Here is a 17,136-nt window from a genome sequence, read left to right as displayed (position 1 = left end):
GAAAACATTCCTACAGTTATTTACTGATAATCATGGAGGGGAAAGACCATCTTTAGAATGAATGAACAAACAAATCCATTTACAGCTTACAAATTCCTCCCTAAAGTTCCAAAAGGTAGAAGCTGCAGAATGATCTTAAGCATGGGATGGAACAGAATGTCAACCACACCCTCCTGTGACTGTGATAACCACGGGATGTGTGTTTAAATCAGCAAGGATTTAAAATATCTGTGGTCACACGTTCCCATGGAACAAACAGCCCCCAGTACCCAGGAATAAGCTGTGATAGGAAGAGTGAAGAAGATCTGGTCATTACCTACACGCAGGGCCCTGAAACAGCAAGAGCTTTGTGAAACAGAATTCCCTGAAGATCCTGGAAAGGAAGGATTGCACTCTGTGCTGCCTGAGAGAAACCTGCAGAGAAACAATCTTTCATCTCCAGCTTGAGGCCATTTTGTTCTCAGTTTTTAAGCCTTGATTTTATGCTACAGTTGGCCTTTAAATTAAACTGTTCTCCCCTCTCCTCACTGCTGCCCATGGCAGGCAGCTGGAACAAGAGGTGCCTTCCAACCCAAACCATTCTGTGATTCTATGAATGTTTAACCCCTCATTCTCCCCTTCTGAGTGCTTTGAATAACAGAGACACCAAATTCCCTATGGATCTCTGTGTCTGGGTTAAATATGCCAGTTTCTTTCCATTCCTTTTCAGAAGGCAGTTATTGCATTCGTGTAAGCATTCCCACAGCCCCTGCAATGGCCATTTCTAGGTACCAAGTGCTCTCTGCTTTGAATTCCTTCATCTCACTCTGCAAAGCCTGAACACCCCTCACTAATTCTGTTCCCACTGTCAAGGTTCACTGATACAGCTTCTCTGACTCCAAACTCCAAATCCAGCCCAGGACAATAGTCCTGAGATAAAGCACTTGCATTATCTCAAAAAAATTCCTGCAGAAGTGCTTGGTCTAAGAGGAAAAAGGTATGCAAGCAGCAGGAATTTCTAGGTATCCTCTCCCCTTTTGTCTGAGAGTTTTCACCATGACTGTGTTTACATAACAGACTAGGAATTCCATCATCCACAAAGCCCCATCCCTCCAAGGGAACTGTATCAAACAGATGTAAAGCAGGAGGGAGGTGGAGGAAAGCAGGCAAGCAACAAGCTTTGTTAGCTCCAAACAGTCACGTTAGGGAACGGAGTTCAACAACTTACATGTATATTTGTTTCAAAATCAGAGGTGAAGTGTGAAAAAACTGCAAGAGCTGGGAGAGAAACCAGGATTGCACCGAAGAAGTGTCGAGGCAGCCAGCCAGATATCACCTCCAGGAGACGCTTGGTGCAAGTCATCACCTCCTCCAGGAAGAATGCCATCCTGGAACACAGGAAAGCAGGGAAGCAGGCTTTAATGGCAGCACATCTCCTTGTACCTCTCATTTACCTGTAATAATACAGCTTCAAAGCCACCACTTAGGCTCTGTGAGCAACCAAGGTGCCACAGCACCTGCTGGTGATTCCAGGGAATAATCCAGCCTGGCTGCCAGATGAGCAAGTGTTTGCTCTGGTGAGGAGGGGCAGCAAAGGGAGGGAGAGCCTCGGCAAGGTGGCTTTGAGAAAGCAAAAAGCCAAACTTCACTTCCTTGGAAGGTTAAGCAGAGGGGAGACTCCTCTCCATTCATAAATAAAGCAGGCAGGGAGAAGGAAAACTTTTACAAGTTAAAGCTACTGAAAATAACACCAGGAACGTTTGAGGAGCAGGGCAGCTCCAGCACCCATCACACTGCAACCCAAACCAGTTCTCCCAGTTGCAACCAGCCAGTCTGCAGGCAGGCTCCGTTCCCTGTCATTAGGGAAGGGGAAGGGGAGCGTGGGCTGCGAGCTGGCAGGAGCTGAGCTGCAGGAGCTGAGCCCGGGGAGGCCAGCTGGCACCGCCCAGCTGGGTGCCACCAGCCCCGCGGGAAGGAGCGGCTCTCGCCTCGAGCTGCGAGAAAACCACGGCCCCAACCTGGGAAGAGCAGAAGGAGCCAACTGGAAGAGCTCTGGAGAGCAGCTTACCGGAGATGCTTCTCAAATGAGAGCAGCTCTAATTGCTGAAATGAATAAGGGAAGGGAAGAGGATGCTCAATGCTCAAGGGCATTGCATAGAAAACTAGTATTTATCCACAGAAATAAATCCTTGGGATAACTTCCTTCTCAAAGCTCAACATTAGTCACTTGAGAAAAATTGCAACTGCTGTTCAAGTGCCTAATTATTTTTAAGAAGCTGTAAAAAGGTGGTGTAGCACAGTTAGCTGCATCCAGAGCCATTAATGGCATGTATGGAATTGTCAGATTCAGGCTGGGCAGGTAATTCTGGACTACAGAGCCCAAACAGTACAAAACCACACCTTTTGTTTGGACAGAGATGCTCACAGCTGAAAAAAAAACCCAGAAACACCCACTAAATATGAAATTCCCAGTCTCCAAAGTCATATAAATTACCCCACATCACCTACAGCTCCAAAAAGAGAAAAGATATCCACTCATTTTTAACCTTGTTGTCTGAAATACAAGGTTTTATACTGAATAAAAGCCTGACACAAACCAAGCTGAATTTAAATTTCTTTATGCCAGTTTGACACTCATTCCACACCTTTAAATATAAATTGTCTTTGAATGAGATTTTAATTCTCCAGCCTGGAATTCTGTGACTTGTAATCACAAGTATTTTGTGAAGCATAAAGAACTCCTCTCTAATTGCATGTGTTAAAATCTGTAAATTATACTTAAATTCACAGAAAAAGAGGAATTTGGGAGGATGGAATACGCTGTAATTCACCGGGAGCCCACGAGAGGGTGCTCACAGATTTGCCAGTTCCCAGTTTAATGGCCTTCCACTCACACCAAGAATTCTAACTGTATTCCATTGGAAAACAGCATTTCCAGCAAAGCACTGAAATTTAAAAACTGGATATTAATTATTTTATAAAAGCTCTCTAGAGTAAGAACTGGGGTTTCTGAAGGGTTACAGACTGTCAGAACTGTGCCTGTGCCCAGTGGCAGCCCCGTTGTCCAGCGCTGAGTACATCTGAAATCACCACCCAACTTCCCAGCTCTGAAAATAAAGCCCCATTCTCCAACAGCCGATGGATTGGGATTGGCACCTCCACGGCTGAGCTGAGAGCACGGAGGGGGGAAAGGATGCCAGGCCCCGGCTCCCTGGGCACGCCGCTCCCTGCCAAGGCAGCCTGGTGCCACCTGTGCCCACGCTCCCATCCCGGCTGGCACAGACCCGGCTCTGTGGCACACGCCCAGCTCATGTCTCTCACCCCAACCCACACACCAGGGACTTCACCGTTTGCATTTTCCTTCCTGCCAAGCCTCCATGCCAGGACAAATTCCTGTGGGAACTATAGCAACAAATCCACGGCTGAACCCGAGGGGTTAATCCTGCCATGAGGACACTGCTTTATTTAGGCAGCTGCTGTCTCACAAAGGCAGGTGCACATTCCAGGGCAATGCCACGTTTCTCCTGAGAATCTTTACCTTCTTGCACTGATTTCTTCAGGATGGGATTTAGCGTGGGGCTCTGCACTCCAGAATTACATGATGGAATTCTCCTCCTTAGCAGTGAATCCAGCCCAATGCTCCCAGCACAGGAAGTCAGGGGTGCATTAAATCCAGACAGCAGTGAGAACTGCAGACAGATTTAATGGCTACAGGGCAGTATCAGTAAATAATGCAGTGTCAGTGGGCAGCTCAACGGGGCTTAAATGCTAAAGCATCTGAGCTGTTTACACAAGCTGGAGTTCAAATTAGTAACTTTGACATAAATGATTAATGGCTAATGGAGACTGTTACCATCATTTTTGTATTTACTGGCAGTTTAAAATCAATTCCCAGAGTTCAAATCAAAAGCTCTTGGCACAGCAGCAATTTGGTGGGATATTAAATACCAGATGTTAGAAATAAATAAAGGCAAACAGACTACATTGTTTTCCTCAGCATCAATACTCTGTATCAGTCGTGTTAACAGATCTGGTTCATTAGGCTCGAGGGGCAGAAAGCAATTTCTGCTCCTGGTCATGAGGAATTTAGGAAGATCCAATGTTGGCCACAGGTCATGGCTGAGGATGGATGGGGGGTGGCACCTCAGCAAGGCTGGGAAGGCGAAGCACCAGGAAAAGGGCAGGTCTTTGGTCAGACAACAGCACAGATTCCCTTCTACTGTTGGATTGCACTTGCTTTCTTCATCCAGACGATTCTTTTTTGCTGTCTAGAAAGGCCCTTTTAAATTAATGAATCAACTCCCACCTCTCACTTTCTGGAACAGGAATAAACACCCACTCTTCTGCCCTCAACCCTTCACCCACAAGCCTTCCCTAAAACATGCTATCAAAAGCAACACATTTTTCATAAATAAACTTATTTATAAGCAGTTTTACTCGAGGACAAGATGTCAAAATTATCTAGTGAACAAAACTTCTATATTTACACTAAATATTGGGCAGCTGTTGGGCAGAATCTCTAACACCCATTCCTGCAGAGCCACACCTCAGACTCCCAAGTGGAATCTCACACACTGTTGTACATTCAATGACAATGGTTTTTTTTAAATACCAGAACTTTAGGATCTCTTACACTTCAGCTGAGCTTGTCAAAGTAGCTACATTTCAAGTGGCAGAAGGACATTCTTCAGAGAACATTTACAGAGGAGATGACATCTTCCACGTGCTCACAAATGAAGCACCAATTTTTGCCTGCAGCTTTATACAATTAATTTTCGAGTGGCTCTTGTGCTAACAGTGGGATGCTCATCTATAGGTACTCCAATAATTTATTATCAGACACTTCAGAGGAATCAAAACATCCCTCTCCCTCGTAAGCTTTGCTCCATGAGGACTTTTGCTGTTGCAGAACTCAAGTTTTAAGGCGTTTCTCACTGCCCAGGCTGTGACAGTGCGGTGCTCTCCTCTTCCCTCCCACACCTGGGCTGAGCTAGGGGAGCCCTTGCTAGGCTGAGTCCTGGATTTAATTTCAATTTAGCTGATTTAAAGGCAGGGTTAGCATCATGATAATGAAAATACAATGTGAAACTTAGGCAAGAATTTTCTGGTCTTAAAATAATCCCTTTTCCTGAAATTCTGGGATTGTGCCCAGCATTGTAGTCCAGTCTCCTCCCCAAAGATATCTCGGTGGTATTCTGTGATTGTCATTTGGGATGACATTTCTGCACAGGAAGTTCTGCACTGTTTCTGTGCATAATGAGTGGTCAGAAGGAGCAGTCCTCATTTGGAAGAGGATTTGAAGAGGAAAAAGATGATTTTCACCTCCCTGCCCAAAGGAACTGTACAGAGTGTGTGCCTCAGGTTATGAAAACTGGAGTGGCCCAGAAGTGTATTTTAGGTATTTACTATAAAGCAAATACACAATATAGCTTCAAAACATCCCTGCTGGTTTGAAGGAGAGGACAGGGAAAGGCAGTGGTCACTTGCCTCATCCAACCATTCCTGCTTCCCAAGGTAACCAGGACAATTTGAAGGGTCTTGAGATCACAGGTCAGGTTGACAGCACAGAGCTGCAGTGAAGCCAAACCCCTGCACAGCCACTCACAGACAAAACCACTTTGCCAACTCTTGACTGTATAGACTGAAAACAACAATTTTCCTTCTTCTTAAGGAACCCATAAACCACCAATTACAGAGCAGGACTGCTTTAAAACTTTATGTATCTACCTATAAATATTTCTATGATTATAGCAATAATTTTTATAAATGTACAAAATAAGGCAAAAGCAATGTCCTACGAGGAAAACAAGTGGAGAAAACAACAAATTGAAAAATACTAAAATGAAGTAAGAATTCACCTGTAAAGTGAGTGAACACAAATTTTCTCCAAATACACCTGGACAGCAGAAAGCAGCACTTCTGGAAAGCAGTGGTTGTGCTGTTCCCAGCTGAACAAGTTCATGGCCACCAAACCCAGACCACCTGAAAGAGCTGCCTGAAATTAAACTTCTGCCCCACCCAAACCAGAGTACAGAAACTTCTGCAAAGGGGAAAATGCATTTCTGATGCAAGAGAGAGGACAGACAAATAATTAACACAGTTTAGAATGACAACTCTACCAGTTCAACCATCTCCCAGTACAGCTTTTAACTCTCTGAATTTCTGTATCTCCTAAAAACTATTCAAATTGCAACAACCAAACACACCTGCTAAGAAATGCTATCTTTAAAAGCATTTCATAGATGGCTTCTCTCTACTCCACATGCCAGCTTCGATGTAAATCCACTCACACACATTTATATGCCCAGTGAGGTACAAATTCCTTCAGTGACTTAAAGCATTAATTCAGTATTTTTTACCTTGACCCTTCAAAGTCAAAATAAGAGTGCAAACTGCAATCTCTTGTTTCTTTTGAAACAGCAGCAAAAATTGCTTCCAGCTCATGATTACAAAAGCATTTTGACTGACACATTCCTGACAGATCTGCAGAACTCCAGGAGAGGACACCCATTTGCACACACCATCCTTCTCCTGCTGTTGTGTCAGGGAAGTGCAGGGAGCACCAGGATGAGGAGGGCAGAGTGAACCCGCTCCCACAGGTCCAGACAAACAATCAGCTCATTAACAGGTCGATCACCTGGGTTAATGACAGGTTACACGGGGTATCTGTGCAGACCCAGGAGAGCACAAGCTGCACTGAACAAAGTGCTCTGAGTGTGTGAGTAACCCTGGGGATGGAGGAGCTGCCACAGCAGTGTCCTGGAAGCCCAGAACACCCCAGCACTGCGGGTGACTGGCGCAAATGGGGAACGAGGAGCTGCTGTTAAAACCCAGGCACCTGCAGCCAAGTCTGCTGAGGGCACAGGAGAGGCTCAGGAGCAGGACAAGGGCTCAAGTGTGGGGCTGACACTTCTGAGCACGGCCCTGCCAAGTGCCAGCCCTTCTGCAGAGACAGAACAGTGCCCTGCACTTCTGGGGAAACACTGGACTCCTGTTGTATGTCAGACACAGAAAACATGAACTATCTCAATGTTAACTCATGAAACTTTAAAAAAAAAATTCTGGACAGACACAATGTGCCTTTAGCAATTTCTCTTCTTTCCTTCTTTGAGGGCAGCATTTCTCTTTGCAGCTCTGACACATGATGTCAGTTTTAACCCCAGAACTCTGTACTTTTATCTCAGAGTTTAAAGGAGTGGTTTTGGGGTGGGTTTGTTTGCAGGACAGATCAAAGTTTTCTGTTTGAATTCTGACAGTCCTGTGAGGACAGAAGACATACAGCGGCATGTGGCATCCCAAGGAACAGTAAGAGGGGCAGGGATGGGGTGCAGATTCCATTTCCTTACATGATCTCTATCAGAGTCACAATTCTGCTGCAATTCCTGTAGCCAGAGCTCTCCCTGCACAAGATGTGCCAAGGGCCTTGGCTGCACTGACTGCTCTTCAAGCCTTACAGCCCATCCAAGCCAGTTCCTGGGTTCTGTCAAACAAAATGTTCCCGAGCCAAGCACCACTGCAGCTCTCCCTGCCCTTTGCAGACTTTGTTACACTTTCTTTACCTGATGGAGATGACAAGTGACAGCACTTCCAGCAGGATGGCGATGACGAACACCACGACGGCCGCAGGTGGCGGAGGGGACGCGACCATGCCGTGCTTCAGGAAACACGTGATGGAGAGGATGAGGAAGACTGTGGTGGACAGGAACACGTCCAGGAGCGAGCTGAAGGTTGCACTGGCAAATGTCTTCACTGGAGCATTCCTTATAACCTGTGTGGAGCACAGGGATTGAGGGAAGGGATGGAAAGGAATAAATGCTATTTTGCTGAATTCAACTGGATGATGAACAGCAGCTCCTAACAAAGAAAGGAATGAAGAAATTTTGGCCACTTCATTAATCCAGTGTAAGCACTGGCTGGAAACAAGAAGCAGAAGAGGTTTGATGGCTGTCACAGCTTCCTGAGCAGACCGCGTTGAAAAGAAGTATTGGTGGCACAGCCCCCAGGCCCGGGGTGATTTTTACACGCTATTATGATACAGAAAAAAACAACATGAAAATTGACTATTCTGTGCAAAGAAACATTAATAAGTAGAAGATTAAGTTATGGGATATTTTATTCTATTATTTTAAAATAGTAACTTTAACCTTTTAAAGCACTTACTATAACCTTTTTAGCACTGATGGTTAAGAAAACCCTCCTAACACCACTCCACAGACACCACTCCTGCGGCAGAATTCAGATCTCCCTTTCAGACCAGATTAAAAGCTGTGTAATCCAAATTGATCAGAGCCCAGGACATCCAGTTCTGCTCTTCCATAACCCCTCGCCACACATTCCCATCCCATCCTGGCCTGGCCCACTGCTTGTGCAGCTGTGCTTTGTGCTACCGCAGCTAGTCCTGCTGAAAACCAGATCATCAGCTCCACATCCTGGCTTATGAAGGTGAGCCCAGTCCTAGGAGTGTTTTTATCTGCCCAAGAGACCATAGAAAGAAGCTCCAAAGAAAACCAGAAACTCTGTTATCAATGTCACCATGAAGGCGCCCAGGTGGAGCGCTCTGGTTTATTTTGGAAGTTTGTTTTGTTCCTCAGAACACTTCCCGTGCTCAGCAATACTGGGAAACAAACTTATTCCTCATTTATACCTCCCTACAACCTAACAAATTCAGCCAGCATCACTTCAGTGCCAAAACTACCTTTTAACTTGAAGGGGTAGCAGAATCCTGCTCATCCACACACGAAGGGAAGCAGCACTGTGTCCCCAGGTGACAGAGTTAAAGATGCTCTAACAGTGCTAAGCAGTGCCTTCATTTCCAAATGAGAACAGATTAAGGCTCTTGGGAAGCAGAGCTGATTCCAGAGAGGGATCACAGCCTGAGCCTGCAGCTGGCACTGTATAATCAGAGGTGAATTCAGGGCTGCTGGAAGTCACTTTTAGCAGCATTGACTGTCAGGCCTTTAGAGAACCTGGACTCTTGTCAAATGTTTTCACTCTCCAAAAGAAGATTTCATGGTTGTTTTCAACCAGAACTCTGCTAACATTAAAACTTTAACAGGTTTTTGCCCCAGTGCTGCACAGTTACTATTAGAGAGTGAAAATTCCCACTTTCAAGGAGGTTTATGTAAAAATTTTCAAATTATTAGCTTGCCACTAACAAAATGAACAGACCACATTCCAGCTCTTTCTAAGAATTTCCTATATAGCTACATTAACAGGTCCATCTGTATGTGCTTTACTATCTCTGCTTTGCTTCTATTTCCAATCTTTCCACTGGAAACTGCTTGATTTACTATTTTCTTTACAGTTTGCAAATTTTGCAGGCTGCATCCCACAGGAAGTTTCTCCTTGTTGTTGCTACAGGAACTTTATGCAGAGAGATACCACTAAATTACAGTGCTGCAGGATGAGCATGGAGCTCCTGACCAAAGTGAAGAGACTGAACTGCAACACAACTGGGCTTTCCTTTGGTAAAATAAAATAAATTAAATGAGGTGTCACCTGGAAGTTATTGGAAAACAAGCAAATATTGCTAAGGAGAATGTGACAACACTGCTTAGAACTGAAAGCAACAAACAGCAGAAGCAGAAATCTTGCTGCCCTCGGATGCAGGACACACTGGGAAGAAAAGAAACCCACACCTAATTTATCCTGATGCAGTTCTGCAGATGGATCACCCAAATCAACAGCTCAGTGCTGCTGGAAGGGAAGGGCCCATTCCCCTTCCTGCTGCCGGACGCTTATCTCGTGCTGGCTCTGGCACTTGCCAACCTCTCCAGAGCTGCTGCTGCTTCCACACAGCACAAACCAGCCCCAGATGGAAAGAGAAAGAGCCCCAAACAGAAAAACAAACCATGAATATTTCATGCTAGGCCAGTAAATGAACTGCTCACAGCGGGGAAGGCTGAGAAGCACCAGAGCCATTAGAAGGAGCAGGGAGGAGGAGGAGCAAGGAGGGCAGAGCAATTGCCTTTTCTTGGCAGCAATTTTTCAGCTACTGGTGGAAATGCAGCCTCAGTTCTAAATGACACCTAATGTCACTCTAGGTGAATTTAAACTTTCTTGATAGATCCTATCAGTCAGGCAGGAAAATCTAGTGCTGTGGAAAGCCTGTGATATTATTAGCCCCCAAAGGAATTAAGGAGTCTTTAGACTCAGTGCAGAATCCTGAAAAAAAACACCAAGTTCCTTACAATTTACTGCTCCTTACAATTCCAGTGTTTTGAGCTGCCTGTATCTGAATGCAGCACACTTGTGGAATTAGGACATTTGAATTCAGCACAGGTTTGGATTCCAGAGGGATAACCATGAGACTGTGACTAAACAAAAATCAAATTCCAAGTTACCAATCTCAAAGTTAGAATATTTGATGAGAAGACAAGTAGCAATTGATCCTTTACCTTGGTAAGTTATGGTCCTTACCATCTCAGCATGGCTCTCTGGCCACCCTGAAGACTTAGAACATTAACCTGAACATGGAGAAAATCAGTATACCTCAGATTTCCAGCCCAAACCCTGGACTAGACTCAGGACATGGCAAAAGATGCTCCAAGGGCTGGAACTCCTCTGCTCTGATGTCAGGCTTGGAATGCTGGGGGTGTTCAGCCTGGAGAAGAGAAGGCTCCAGGGACACCTCAGAGCCCTTCCAGTGCCTAAAGAGGCCCCAGGAGAGCTGGAGAGAGACTTTGGGTGATGGCCTAGGTTAATAGGGCAAGGGGCAATGGCTTCCCACTGGCAGAGGGCAGGGTTAGATGGGATGTTGGGAAAGAATTGTTCCCTGGGAGGGTGGGCAGGCCCTGGTACAGGGTGCCCAGAGCAGCTGTGGCTGCCTCTGGATCCCTGGAAGTGTCCAAGGCCAGGCTGGACACTGGGGCTTGGAGCAGCCTGGGACAGTGGAAGGTGTGCCTGCCCATGGCAGGGGTTGGAATGGAATGAGCTTTATGGTCCTTTCCAACCCAAACCATTCCATAATTCTATAATAAACTGAAAGGAGACTCTTTTCAGAGGCAGCAATATCAAGCAGCAAATCACATTTGACATTACATGACCCTTGTCATGAAACAACTCCAACAAAATGTGTTAAAAACCCCTAGGACAGACAGTGGCTTAGACAGATTACAGACAGAAACCAATGCCAGTAGGAACACACCTCTTCCTGATAGCTCGTCCTGTAGGCCATCTCCAAATCCTGATCCAAGAAGTTGAGGCTCAGCTTGTTAATAGGTGGTTTAAAGAAGTAATCTTTCATGAGGCTAAAGAGAGAAGACAAAATCAACATCAGTTTGTTTAGCTGTACCTCCTTCAGACCCTGGATTCCCACACCCCCAGACTGTGGCTGCTGTTTCTAGGGATGCTGGCACTTGGCTTTGAAGTTCCTGTGGTTTTTCTTCTTTCTTGATCACCAAAGTATCCTCTTACCCACATCACTTGCTCAGTCAAAGGAAATATTCCACTAATAAAGCAAAGTTTTATACTTCCAGGAAGAGTCTAGCAAGTCCTTCCAGAACTTTAACAGATCGAACTGATGAGTACAGATAATTGTAACATAAGCCAGCAAATAGTAAAGGTTAATTGCTGCTACAGAACACACAACCTCTGGAGACACGTGGCTGTGTGATATTTGTGTCTTGGGTGGAATTCTATGGCTCAAAGCGAGCCAAGGATGACAAAGGTGACAAATTGTTATGGGGAGAAAAAAACCCATTGCCCATTTTAGAAAACAGCAGTTTCTTGTTATTTCAGACACTAAAATAACTCAGTAACTCAACTGGGAACATTCCCTTAATGACCCAGGCTGCAGAGAAGAGATGGAGAGATGAGATTTACTTCTGGAATGGCAGATCTGGAATGACCAGCACTATCAACAAAGGCAGTGACAACTAATGACACCAGGGCTAAGGAACCCAGAGGCAGCATCTACCAGAGGGTGTTTATGCCCTCCTTCACCTTCATCTTTTCTACAGAAGGTGAAAAAATCCCACAACAACATAAAAGAGGTTTCAATCATTGGAAGTCGGGTTTATTCCCCATCCTCTGGAAGAAAACTAAAAAGCTGAGTCTTTAGAAAACTAAAAGTCTGAGTTTTGCATCAGCAGTATGAGGTTTATGAATGAAGTTTCCTGATGGCACTTGATCTGCCAGTCTTTTCTCCCCTGAGCAGGTGCCAGGGAGCTGAAGGGACTCGAGAGCACCAAGTGCTTCATGCCCATGGTCACAGAGCAAGGTCACACCTGCTTGTGGCTGGGCCAGCCCGTCCCCCCTGCTCTGTGCAGCTTCCAAACACACTCCTCCTTGCCTGTGAACCTCCTCTCATTTTCAAGTAACTGATTCCATGTGTTATTTACAGGGAATTGTTTCTAAAATCCCTCCCAATCTAAAATGGGGTGGCTGCTTTCCCAGTGCTATTCCACCCTGGGAACTGCAGCACCAGAGCCACAGGCAGAGTGGGCAATTTCCAAGCTGGTGACTCTGAGCAAAAACCAGAGATGCACATGAGGTCAAATTCCAAGCAGATGAAGAAGTTGAAAGAAATTTCCTACAGAGCTTGTCTGTGCCTGAATTCTTTTTTTAAGGGGGTTTGGTTTCGGGGTTATTTTCTGTTTATTTTTATGGAACTCTTGCCTAAGAGGTTTTCTTGGAAGCTCCCAGCACAAGATGGCATGTGGGAAGCTCTTTTTTTTTTTTTTTTATAAATTGAGATGCAAGATCAACCAAAAACACATTCCTAGACTGATGCTAGAGAAGACAAAGGAGTCTAAGCATGAATATGGCTGATACTTGATAACTTCTAAACATTCTGGCTTTGGCCAATACATAAAAAATATCAGGATACTCTGAAGGAATGACAGGATAAATTCACTTGAGTTACCCCTCTCTCTTTCATTCTTGTCTTCATTCCTCACCTTTCTTAGACATTTCTAAGAGCATCTTATAATAAAAATTTTGAAAGCTTTTGGGTTTTTTTTTTTTTAAAGTACTGTTGAATCCCCTTTCTCCCTGTTGAGCAGGGAAGCTCAGCAGAGGTGGTGATGGAGCTGTTGTGCTGGTTGAGGATGTAGGAGGAACAGTCCAGCTCCACAGTGCAGCACGAAACAGAAGGTGGAACACGATGGAACCAGGGTGAAGGCAGCATTCCCGGGGCTGTCTCAGCTCCCTGTCAGCTCATTCTCTCTCCAAAAGGAAGATCCCACTTGATGAAACAGTCAAGTACATAATCTGTTTCCCAGGGGGCCTCTGCCTCCCAGCACAGGGTGTTCCCTGCATCAATCAAGACTGGGAAGCGAGAAATGAAAGAAATGAACAAATTTTTAAATAATGAAAAAGAATTTTAACAAGAACTGCCCCAAGGAGGGGATGAAGGGCTGCACAGAACCCAGTTCTGGGATAGCTTCATACATCCCTGAGATTCTGCTCTGGAAGTCTGAAGAGATCATTGTGAGTACTGCCCTGATCATCATACCAGTACTTGCTTCTTGTACTTCAGAAGGTTTATAACCTAAGGAATACCTAATTTTTGTTGGAAACAAAAATCCTCAAACCAAGAGTCCTTTGAGGAGATTCCCAGTGAAATTAAATTCAAACATCCTAACTCTTACACTACAGGTTTTTTTAAAGAGCACAATAATGTGCAGGTTACAATGAACAAAGCACAGGATTTTTACAGAAGCAAAGCCAGACTCAAAGCCGAAAGTATTCACTGTTTGTCAAATACAGAGAATCAAGTTGTAAGAACTGGTAACTTTCATAAAAGGTCTCTTTTGTAATGTACTAATACAAACATGCCACACTAATACTGTCTTTATTAATATTATTTTTAAAGAACATTGGAATTGTGCCAAGGTATCAGCTCCAAGGTGAAATCTTGGCATGCAAAAACCTCTCAGCCACACAGCTGAGCTCAATATCCCCAGTGTCCAGCATTTCCTCCCAGCTAGCCCCAGGCAGCTTCCTAATGCAGTCTACAGACTCCTGAATCCCCCCAGGATATGTTTAACCCTTCCCAGCTCTGCAGGAAGCCTGTGGGATTAATTTATGCACTTTATCACCATATCTGGGTTAAGTATTTTCTGTTAACAGGAATTAATATTCAAGTGCCCTGCAGTGGAAATCACTGCTCAGTGCTCAGGGAAGATCACTTGGATTTGCAACAGCATCAAACCAAAACAGAACTCAGTGAAAATGGGGATTCCTGTAAAGTGACCATGAGGAAGTTTGGTCCCCTCCTGAGACACCTCAAATTCCCCATTCAAAAATCCTCATAGATACTGGATTCAACAAGACCAACATTATGTTTTACAGAAGGGGACCAAGAACATTTTTAAAGTGGCTTATTCCATATTATTTCTCATTGAGAAATGTTGAAAAAAATCAGTATAAACTGGTATTTTAGGCTTAAAGCATTTCACACAGATCTAATTAATCAGAAGATTATTTTTGGAAAGTTATGTTTACATGAACTGAACTCAGCAGAGAAGTTTCCCTGGCAACAAGAAATGGCCCACTTAATATGGTAATGATGATATTTAATTGGGACCAAAAAAAAAAAGCCAGGTTTTGACTGATCTCAAATCATGGTACTCCTTCTTCCAAATCAGAAAAAAATACCCATTTTGGGAGTGGAGGAGGAAAGCACCAGAACAAGAAGTTGAGTGAGGTATCTTCAGCAGACCAACTGCATAAATTAAGCTACTTCTCTAACTTAGAGTTTGCAGAGTGCTGGTTACATTTTAAACAATATTCCTATTCTGGCTGATTTCTGCCAACATCTGGACATTCCCAATCTGTCTATTTTCTAATATTTGGAAATATCACTTAAACCTCCATTCTCAGCCACTAATGACAGACCACACACTGAGAAAAACAATAAAGAACCCTAAATTTTGGCTCAAGTGGCAACAGGAGAAAGGTAAACTGAAAAAATCTAGGTAAGAGACTAGAGAGGGACTCCTCTCCCTCCTTCTCACCTCTCCCTGAGTCATGTTTCCATAAAGGTGATGGTGTCCCTGCTCCAAACAGCTGAGTCCACAGGAGAACACAGTTTCAAGGCTATTTACACAAAATACCCTCAATCTGAGTGGAAGCAATGAAACAAAAATAGCCATAAATAATAACAAACTCCAGCTATCTGTTTAGCTGCTCCAGTCAAGTCACTGCCATAATGGAGATGTGGCTGTGTGTTGATAAAAATCCCACACTACTAAATTTTGAAGAATATTCCCTCTGCCCAAAATAAGTTTTTTTTTTTGTTTGAAACAGAGAGAGAAACTAATTTTACAATATTGGATAGTAAGTCCCTGAGAATTCACTCCTATTAATTCTGCTTCCAAGTCCAGTAGGATTTGATGATTAGTCACATGTTAGCAGACATTTTCCTTTTACTATAAAAAAATGTAAGTTTTGTGGTTCAGACTTTATGTTACACCTTAAACTGCAGAGGAAGATACACACTACATGCATTAAGAGGACTTTGGATTATAAAATGGAGTTCAACTTCATGACAAGTGATTTAAAGAGCAATTTCCCCTTCGAAGACTCAACTGAAGAAGGACTGACAGGAGAACTGTTCACCTTGGAAGCAATGAAAAACTGGTTTTACTTATTTAAAACAGAATGTTTCTGATGTCAAGTTTCTACTGTAGTTTAAGCAGAATAAAGACTAAAATCAGAAAACTTCTAAGGAGTTGTATGTTGACAACAATTACTGAAATCAGACAAAAAGCACACAAATACTAAAGATATGGGACCCCAGTAGTGCCTTCTCACCTTGACAGGGTTTTCCATTGCACAGCTCCATTTTCCTTACCTGTCTTCTTTAATGACATCCACGAAGTGGGCATCTGTCTTTTCTCGGATGTTTTTGAACCTCAGGGGAAGCAGAGCTGACTGGTCCAGGCTCACTCCGCCCCAGCGCCCCTTCTCCTGCAGCATTTCATACAGAGAGGTTTGGCTGTTGCTGAGCTTCTCCTCCTGGGGAGGACTCAGAAGTCCATTCTGGGTCTTTGGGCTGTGTCCTCCTGGAGCCTGGACAACAGAGAGCAAACGCACCCAGGGAACGTCAGCAGAACAGACAGGAGAGGTTGCAAGGAACAAAACCTGAGAGGAGCTCTTCCCTCAGCACCCTGAGCTCTGCTCTGACCACAGAGACCAAGCTCCCCTGCCTTGAATCCATCCACATTTCCTGTGCATGTATCTCCCACACCTCCCATGTGCCTGTTCAGGTGCCACCTTTGTGCTTTCTATGAACCAATCTCTAAGGAGCAGAAAACAAAGCACATTTTCACACACTCAGTGACAACCAACCACAAGCCCAAATTTCATTCACTCATCTTACAGTTAAGATTCTTCTAAAAAGCTGTTAAAATACACGTTTAATTTGTGCTGACTCTCCTGGGTCATGAGACAGCTCACTCTGCCAGCCCTTGCTGATCCTTCCCCTGACCACTACGGGCCTGCTGCTTTCCCAGAGGTTCCCTCTCTCCCCCACCTCTGGGAACAGTCCTTTTGTACATCCCATCCTACAACAAAAACTCCTGCAAATTAAACTACATTTCCTTCTCTAAGACATACGTTTTTTTTTCTGGCTTTCTTTTGCCTTTGTATTAAGACAGCTTTAATTTTGATAACAGCTTACAACATGGCTTAGGTACACAGTACCCCAATGCTGCTGTCATTGGAGAACACAAATTACTTTTAAACAAAAAATAATTTTATTTTCATGGAGCCTGAAGTTCCCTCTTTTACATTTTGTTTGACCTAGACCAATATGTACTGAAGCAATTCCAAAAGAATTAGACAGCTAAGAGTGTTTAGAATGAAAATGAACTGCAGTTAGTCAGGATCATTTTCAAATGCAAACATAGAGCAAACTTGGCATATTTGAGTGTTCATCTTCCCCCCTCCATATCTTATCACTTATCATGTAGCATTTATCCTCATCCTGAAGCCCACTCACGACAGAAGTTTCTCCATTCCTGCTTGTACAGAAGTGACAAGCTCCTCCAGAAGACTATTCTTGGATGCCACCACAGTGACCATAAATAAATACCATAAATATCATCACCACCCCAACCACGTGCTGAAATATGTTACTGATATTGTAAAATCAACTTAGTTAAAGTTAAAAAAGATTTGCTTTCTGGCTGTCCATGCAAAATCAATTCC

The 17,136-nt window shown here is 44.1% G+C and overlaps 1 protein-coding gene across 2 annotated transcripts in view; it reads right to left on the bottom strand.

Moving 5' to 3' along the window:
* The window catches only part of ADCY9 (adenylate cyclase 9), a 90,861-nt gene that overhangs the window by 20,515 nt on the left and 53,210 nt on the right, over positions 1 to 17,136 (bottom strand). For both annotated transcript variants that reach the window (XM_053957259.1, XM_053957260.1), the window contains 4 exons: positions 15,779 to 15,996; positions 11,126 to 11,228; positions 7,539 to 7,747; positions 1,208 to 1,367 (listed from right to left, as the gene is read on the bottom strand). In XM_053957259.1, the coding sequence (XP_053813234.1) occupies positions 1,208 to 1,367; positions 7,539 to 7,747; positions 11,126 to 11,228; positions 15,779 to 15,996 (690 nt within the window). The remainder of the gene's footprint in view (positions 1 to 1,207; positions 1,368 to 7,538; positions 7,748 to 11,125; positions 11,229 to 15,778; positions 15,997 to 17,136) is intronic.

Source organism: Vidua chalybeata, chromosome 16, assembly GCF_026979565.1.
Source record: "Vidua chalybeata isolate OUT-0048 chromosome 16, bVidCha1 merged haplotype, whole genome shotgun sequence".
Taxonomy (NCBI): Eukaryota; Metazoa; Chordata; class Aves; order Passeriformes; family Viduidae; genus Vidua; species Vidua chalybeata.
Note: the sequence above shows the minus strand (reverse complement) of the source record. Positions and strands in the feature narration are given on the sequence as shown.